This window comes from Sinocyclocheilus rhinocerous, unplaced genomic scaffold (assembly GCF_001515625.1).
Source record: "Sinocyclocheilus rhinocerous isolate Xijiao unplaced genomic scaffold, SAMN03320098_v1.1 scaffold444, whole genome shotgun sequence".
NCBI lineage: Eukaryota > Metazoa > Chordata > Actinopteri > Cypriniformes > Cyprinidae > Sinocyclocheilus > Sinocyclocheilus rhinocerous.
In genome coordinates, this window is record NW_015645540.1 from 1,601,651 (window position 1) to 1,610,231 (window position 8,581).

General features: G+C 37.8%; 1 protein-coding gene across 1 annotated transcript in view; it reads left to right on the forward strand.

The window, feature by feature from the left end:
* LOC107706378 (hippocampus abundant transcript 1 protein-like) overlaps nucleotides 1–7,436 on the forward strand; it is a 26,518-nt gene extending 19,082 nt beyond the window's left edge. The window contains exons 5-11 of the mRNA XM_016510075.1: nucleotides 318–536; nucleotides 2,184–2,297; nucleotides 3,237–3,308; nucleotides 3,485–3,597; nucleotides 4,435–4,532; nucleotides 5,678–5,844; nucleotides 5,931–7,436. Coding sequence (XP_016365561.1) covers nucleotides 318–536; nucleotides 2,184–2,297; nucleotides 3,237–3,308; nucleotides 3,485–3,597; nucleotides 4,435–4,532; nucleotides 5,678–5,844; nucleotides 5,931–6,143 — 996 coding nt within the window. The 3' untranslated portion in view covers nucleotides 6,144–7,436. The remainder of the gene's footprint in view (nucleotides 1–317; nucleotides 537–2,183; nucleotides 2,298–3,236; nucleotides 3,309–3,484; nucleotides 3,598–4,434; nucleotides 4,533–5,677; nucleotides 5,845–5,930) is intronic.
* Nucleotides 7,437–8,581: the final 1,145 nt, after the last annotated feature.

The following is an 8,581-nucleotide window of genomic DNA, read 5'->3' on the forward strand; positions in this document are numbered from 1 at the left end:
TCTGTTATCTTTGCGTATGTATGTGGCCGGACGCAGGAGCACGAAAGGAGCACAGCCTATGGCTTGGTGAGCAGAGGACCATGATTCATGACTTCCTTTTGATGTTGTGCTGTAACCGACTTCACTGCAACTATACGTGCAACAGCAATTTTTTTTTTTTTGTAGCACTTATGCATATATTGGTTTCCTGTTGTTTTGAAAGCTGTCTGCGGTTTCCTTTTTTGCCCTGCAAATAAGAAATGAATGTGTTAATTGCGTTGATGAACATTTCCCTTGTGGTCAGCACAGCTGATTAATCTCAAGATTCCGTTCCACAGGTATCGGCCACTTTTGCAGCCAGTCTGGTGACGAGCCCGGCGATCGGTGCATACCTGTCAGTGACATATGGAGATACTCTGGTGGTGATCCTTGCCACGGCCATTGCCCTGCTAGACATCTGTTTTATTCTGGTAGCGGTTCCTGAGTCCTTGCCTGAGAAGATGAGACCAGCTTCATGGGGAGCCCCAATCTCATGGGAGCAGGCAGACCCCTTTGCAGTGAGTCACTGTATATTGTATATTGGGCTTAATTTATGTGTCCCGTACATGACCTTTCTTGTCCCGTTTCTTGACTTCTGCTGACTGATACAACAGCAGCAGTGCTGATCACTTGAGATCACTGACACCTGTCATCATCCAGTCACAGCCACCCTCACGCAGTATACATAACTAAATCAGAAATCGTGAACATAACTGTTCGAGGAAGGCTGCGCTGCGGAATCCTCTGCCAGCTGGTCAATCCCGTCTCACAGCAAGCGGCTCTCGCACTAACGCCAATTCTGTCCGTGTTTTGAATTCAGTAAATCTGTTTTGGCAAATACAGACAACGTGATTATTTTTCATTAGTCCAACATCCAGCCACGCAAGAAAACATGCAATGTACATGAGACGTGATCAATAAGAGAAGTCGTCTTTCACTAGGCTATTGTAATGTAAAATAGAGAGAAACATTTTACATTTAAGTAACTAATAGCTTATTCTTATTCTTGAAACACAAAATGACCAATAAAAACAGCACATAAACAGCCCATATTAAATTGAAAAATACACATTTTCATTCTATATATATATATATGCGATTGTCCCGTATTTTCCTTTTCTGAAGTTGGCAACTTTACTGATGTCATAGAAAGCAGTCATAGTGCCAATATTCAGTTGACAGCTATGAATGAATTAATAATGAATAGTTTCATATGAATAATAAATTATAAAATAAAATATGAATGATAAACAATGAATAAATTAATAAACCCACTTTTTTGGAAGGCACTACATTTCAAAGTTTTTGGGTCAGTAAGAATTTTTATTTTCTTTCTATTTTTATTTTTTTGCTTTTGAAGAAATTAATTTAGTTCAGTATGAAGATGTATTAAGTGACAGTAAAAAACATTTATAATGTTACAAAAATATGTATATATATCAATAAATGCTGTTTTAAACGTCTTCATTCATCAAAAAATAAATGTTTCACGGTTTCCACAAAAATATTAAGCAGCACAACTGTTACTGATAATAATAAGAAATGTATCTTGAGCATTAAATCAGAATATTTAGAATTCTGATGAAGACTGGAATAATGGCAAATGAAAATTCAGCTTTGTCATTACAGGGATAAATTATATTTTAAAATATATTTAAATAAAAAAATAGTTTTTTTATTGTAATATTTCACAATATTACTGTAAATAAATGGATAGTTAATAAACATTAAAGAGACTTCTTTAAAAAAATTATCGACCACAATCTTTTGAACAATAGTGTCTATATATTACATTATTATTCATATAAAATTTTGATGGATAAAAATTATGATGGTCATTATTTGGATATTAATATTTTAATATAGTATTTTATATTTTCCCATCTAAAAGGTTTTTGAAAATGCTGTTTTGCATGTTCCCACTCAGGTTGCCTTGTTACCTCAAATCACTACCATTGTCAATACCATTTTGACACAAAAAAAAAAAAAAAAAAACCTCTGAGGTGCTTTCCATACATGGACACTTAACATCACTTCTTGTAAGAAAATGAGGACGAGTTTTAATGTGGAGCTCAAATGGCAAAGAAGTCGTCTGTCATTTATTGAATGAATCACCCACTCATTCTCTCTCATTGTCATGCTCTCTCTGTGACTCTTGTTCACAGTCTTTGCGTAAGGTGGGCCAGGACTCCACGGTTCTCCTGATCTGCATCACAGTCTTCCTGTCTTACCTGCCTGAGGCTGGACAATATTCCAGTTTCTTCCTGTATCTCAGACAGGTACAGTTCACACCTTTTGTATCAATGCCACAGACACAGATCTGTAACACTGTTCGCTGCAGGTGGCATGAACATAGAGTGACGTTTATGCAAACACTCAAACCTTGTTGTAGCTTAAGCAAATACCCAAAGAGTGAGTCATGAATCTATGAGTCATACTTCACATAGCCTCCCTCACTCTCCAAGTAAATGGTTACAAATAACTGTTCTAACTGCTTGAGATAGTCATGTGATTTTTCCTCACTCATCTTCCACTGTAGTTAAAGTGCATCCATTTTGCACAAGGCCATTTGCCCATATTTCAGAGCAGAGCATTGTGTGGTTTTATGAGATGCATGCATGCAATACCACAGGCCTGATGTACCTGCATCTGATCACTACATCATGTAACACTTGTTCTTCATCCGACTGACAGTTACTGGAAATTAAGATGATCTAAATGAGGAAACGGCATTAATGACATGTATGCCATTGATGTTAATGGTTTTTTTATATTAATAAATCAAAGATTTATTTCACACCAGTGCTGTTATCGTAAAATTGTTAATTGAAATTATACTGTATATATTATGTAATTATATATAAAACATTAAATTACTTTTAAATTGTAAAATTATGAACTAAAAACAGACAGAAATAAGATCATTTAAATATATATTTTTAAAAATTATAAAAATGACAAATGCATATAAAATTACTAGTAAAATGAAAATGAAAACTGAAAATGTAAAAATAAAAGCGAATTCAAAATGGTAATAAAAAGCTATATTAGTTAATAAATAATACTAAAATAACACCATTATTGGCACAGTTAGATTCACTGGATTGTTGCACCCTAACTAAAATTATCTTGTTATTGAATGGTTCTAAACCTAAATTATAAGATCTTCTTAAACTGTGTAAATTTTCAACTAAACAACTTTTGACTTCAATTCTCAGGTCATTGGATTTACATCAGAAACAGTCGCTGCCTTCATTGCGGTGGTGGGAATCCTGTCCATCTTGGCTCAGGTTGGTTTCCAGGCTTTTTTCCATCCTTTCCATTGTAAGTTTGTACTGCCTGTCTCTGAGCAGCACAGCGTGTGTTCTTTCGCACTAATCTGCTCACTGTGCGAATGCGTCAGGCGTTAGGTTGTAAATAGAAGCCAGTGAAGATTTGCAGAGTAATTGTTCATCTCTCTGTGCAGACGGTGGTCCTGGGAATCCTGATGCGTTCCATAGGGAATAAGAACACTATCTTGTTAGGCCTTGGCTTTCAGATCCTGCAGCTGGCCTGGTACGGCTTTGGCTCCCAGCCCTGGTGAGTTGATTATCTAGAAACCTACTAGAGGACAGCAAACTCTTCATTAGACATGGTACAGTTCAGTTTGTAATCAGATTTGTACTTGAAATCAATACTTATTATGAGTGAGTGACGTGACATGTGGCCAAGTATGGTGACCCATACTCGGAATTAGTGCTCTGCACACACACAGCAGTGAACACACACACACCGTGAACACACACCCGGAGCAGTGGGCAGCCATTTTTTGCTGTAACATTTTGCGGCGCCCGGGGAGCAGTTGGGGGTTCGGTGCCTTGCTCAAGGGCACCTCAGTCGTGGTATTGAAGGTGGGAGAGAGCGCTGTACATTCACTCCCCCCACCTACAATCCCTGCTGGTACGAGACTCGAACCCGCAACCTTGGGTTACGAGTCCGACTCTTTATTTAAAGCACTTGAACAAGACAGAAATAAGACAAGAAAATAAGACGTTATGTTCTGCTTATGTGACTCATTTATCATGCCATTACATGCATCATTTATATTTACATTTATGCATTTGGCAAACTTTTATTCAGAGCAACTTACATTGCATTCAGGGTACTCGTTTATTTTTTATTAGTTCTTGCTTTCCCTGGGAATCAAACACGTGCACCATGCTTTACTCTTTGAACTATAGGAAAGCTATAATCAAGTTATCTATCTGTGTCTCTTGGCTGGAACTCAATTAGACAAGTAAACATGACCTCAGCAGTGTGTGTTTTGGATCAGTGCATGTTCCTGAAACCAGTTACACATGCACATAAACTAAAACGGATTGAGAGTCTGTGTATATGTGCGTGTGAGAGAGTCTAATGGTTGATTTGTCTCTTAAGGATGATGTGGGCCGCTGGAGCCGTTGCTGCCATGTCCAGCATCACCTTCCCAGCAATCAGTGCCATAGTGTCCCGCAACGCAGACCCCGACCAACAAGGTGAGAGACATGCAGCAACACCACAGTAACATCGGCAAAAAGTGTCCAGTCTTAATGTATTCATACACAAAATCCTCTGGCTGGTACATTTAGTTAAACTTAGCCACAGAAAGATTAGAGTCACTGTTTATTGTCATTGCATGGCTCTCTGAATTATATAATTCTGAGGGGTCATTAGCTGCATTCCCTGGACAAAAACAAAGCTTTGTTAGTTTCATGTCTCTTGTGTAACTATGCAATAAAATCATTTAAACTCATTTATTTTATGTGTATACAGTATATGTATTTGGTAGCCATGGAATAAACAGGATAATATACAGTCTGCCAGTTCAGAATAAACTAGGGCTGCACGATAAATCGCATGCGATATTTAACGCGCATCTTAAACCGGTTCAGTTTACTTTTAACTCCATAATGACTGACTGACCTTATGAAATTTGTTGAATTATTTTTTTATTGTGCACAGAATTGTGGTCGATACTAATAAGCGGATTAATTGTTTTAATGATACTAAAATAGTAAATTATATGATGTTATATTATATGATAGTAAATTATATTATATCATATTTTTGTGTAAATGTAGAATTCTGCACTAAAACCTAAAATAATTTTAATTAAATACACTACAGTTTGAAAGCTTTTTATGAAAGAAGGCAGCATTTATTGTTAGCAAAAATACAGTAAAACGGTAATATTGTGAAAATATTACAATTCAAAACAAATGTTTACTATTTTAAAATAGAATTGCAGCTGTTACTCCAGTCTTCAGTGTTACATAATTCTTCAGAAATCATTCTAATATGCTGATTTGGTGGTCAGGAAACGGTTATTATTATTATTATTATCAGTGTTGAGAACAGTTGTGCTACTTAATATTTTTGTGGAAACAATGATACATTTTTTCAGGATTAGAACATCAATTAGATTTTTTTGTAACATTTTGTAACTTTTTTTGTCTTTACTGTTACTTTTGATCATTAAGTAATTAATGTGTCCTTGCTGAATAAAAGTATTAATTACTTTCAAAACAAATTGTGCTACATTTTGAATGGTAGTGTATTATTGCATTATAATGTATATTTAAGTGACCTGTTTACTTTTTTAAAGAAGTGATTGGAAAAATGCACTCCTATTCAATTTCAGGTGTGGTGCAGGGAATGATCACAGGAATCCGAGGATTGTGCAACGGTCTGGGTCCAGCGCTCTACGGCTTCGTCTTCTACCTGTTTCACGTGGAGCTCAGTGAAATGGACCCCGCAGAGAGCCCAGAGAAGGGTGCCAAACCCAACATGGCCAACCCTACAGATGAGGTGAGTGTTAATAGGCATTAAGAAATCTCTCTGTATTACAAAACATGTACCCACCCACAAATCTCTCTGCATCTGTGCCCCTTCAGAGTGCCATCATCCCCGGCCCTCCCTTCCTGTTCGGAGCATGCTCAGTGTTGCTGTCCCTGCTGGTTGCACTCTTCATCCCAGAGCACAATGCCCTCAACATGCGGCCCGGCAGCTACAAGAAGCACAACAACGGCGCACAAAGCCACTTACACAGTTCGCAAGGTGGACCCTGTGAGGGCAAGGAGCCTCTACTGGAGGACAGCAGTGTATAACCCCACTGACGAGGGGGGTGGGCAACGGACCCCAAACCCCCTCACAATCACCACCCTTACCTTTCCAAACGCACACGAGCAGTGCACCTTTTACACAAGATGACATCACCGTCCTCTCTTGTTCCCTCTCAGAACGAGCTGTGGGAACTGGTGCAGATATTACAAGTGCGTAACTGGGCCAACCGGGAGCTGACCTTGGCCTTGAGGAACAGGAAGTGGAGCTAAAGACATTTTGCCTTGCACAAGTGTAGGGAAACGCGAGCAGACCCAGTTTTGTGCTGATACAGACTTGGTGACGGTTTTCCTCATTTTTACTGTTACGTAGTTTTTTGTTTTTTCTCTCTTTCAGAATTTCAAGGTAAATTATATAAATGTTCCTTGTCCAAAGACCTTGTAACTGTAACAATAGGGAACGTGTCTGTCGTGACGTTGCAGGCTAACTTTTGATGTGCTGCTTTCTACTGGTTCTTCTTGGTTTTTTACTACAGATTGAAAAGCGCTTCTGGAGAAGAGTGTCTTTTCTTTGAATCCTAGAGGAAACGCCACCAAGAAATGTCAGGAAGAGGGTCAACAGCATCATTTCGTGCAGTCATCGCCGTTGTATCATGCCCCTTCAACCTACAGGTTCTGTTGTTCTACATCAGATGAAATGGTTTGTACTTCCTCTCCTTTGCTATTATGAGAGGTCTGTCATAATTCATGCAGGGGGAATAAAAGTTGCCTTTAAGTGACTATCTATCGCAATTACCAAACCCAGATGAAGACTACGCTCTGAGAAGGGTCAATCGTATCGCTCCTGTTGGAGCCTGCTCATATTTCATTCTCATTTATCGTCCGCCTCGCCACCAGAACTCCCTGTGAACGTCAACACTGCCATGTTCCAACAGGCTAGCAGGGTTACGAGCTTACTGACCGCATACCTAGTTTTCATATTAACGCAAGCACTGATGTGGGTGGAATAGCTTACATGTTATTGGATGAGTGTCGCTAGATCCAGTGAATTAATATCACACATGCTGCTACTGTAGGATGTACAAGGTTACAAAGTTCTGTGGTATTGTACTAGACTCTAAACGTGGTATTTCTATTAGAGCTGAGCTTTCTTGGCGAGTCGAAATTTTAGACCCCAAATTTTGTGGCCGATTTAGATTTGCGGTGCATTTTCTTTCTGGTGAGACAGACTTTGAATACTTTCATCAGATCTCAACACGAACGTTGATTTTCCTGAGAAAACCTCAAGTGCATTAAGATCACAATTTTTTTTTTTTTTAACTCTCTAGGTTTTGTTTATTTGGTTTCAGGTGCCATACCTATGACTTTATTTCTGTCTTTGTGTGTTTTTATTCATTTGTGTGTTTGACTCTTTGGAATTTGTATGGTTTTCTTTTACTATTTTCAAGACAAAGATGCTCCACAGGCTTAGTCATTGTAACTTGTTTTTAACTAATATTTTGGACCATTTATGTTCTCTTTCAGCATTGAAAACCATGTAAATGTTACTTAACATTGACTGAAAAGGTTTTTCCTTTATTTTGCATTGATCTGTATGACCAAACTTGAATGGAATTCTTTATCATATATCCTAGCAAGGAACAGAGACAATGGTTACCATCCTGTTTTGTAATTTCTTCTTTCCACTAGCCATTAACTTGCAAAGAAATCTGGTGTTTGCCTAAGAAAAAGCCAATTAATTTGTGCCTAAAATGTGCTCTAAAAGAATAGAAACCGTATATGTGAATGAACTGGCTGTAAATATTAGGAACTAACGAGAAACTATTTATTAAAAGTTTATTGATATTGAGGTATTTTTTTTCACAAATCATGGTATAATAATGGTTTATTGTGGATGTTTTGTTTTTAATGTCAGCTAAAATAAAATAAAAAATAAAAAAAAGATTATTCAAGTCTCTCTCAGTTCAAGCAGTGTTCAGGGTTTAACAAAATGTTGCCTTATTCAAAGCAGGCAATGAGAACAAATTCAACAATTTACCTGATTGCCTAGCCCTGGGCTCTAGGGATTCAGACTAATATATTTGAAATGTGGGGACAGTAGCCAAGTCTGACATTTCTTTAAAAATGTGTGCTGCATAAGGGTAGTCAAAGTCTTTCTGAGATCTACCTCCTGCTTTTGATAACTCGACTTTCTCCAAAGACACATCTGTACTGCTTTGAAAAAGACAATGCAGTGTTAGTCCACCAGAGGGCAGCAGTGGACAGCATTCTAGCCAACATGCACAGCGAATTTGCAAACTGGACGTGATCAGTGTTGCCAACTTAGCAACTCTTCAGACTACCCTAGCAACAAATTGAGCTATTTTTAAATTTTATTTGGCTACTTTTAGCAACTTTTGATAAGTGACTCAAACGATAAAAAGGCACACATTTTCCATCTAAATTTCACAAAAAGAGGAAACCAAAGATGCCTAGCAGTACACACA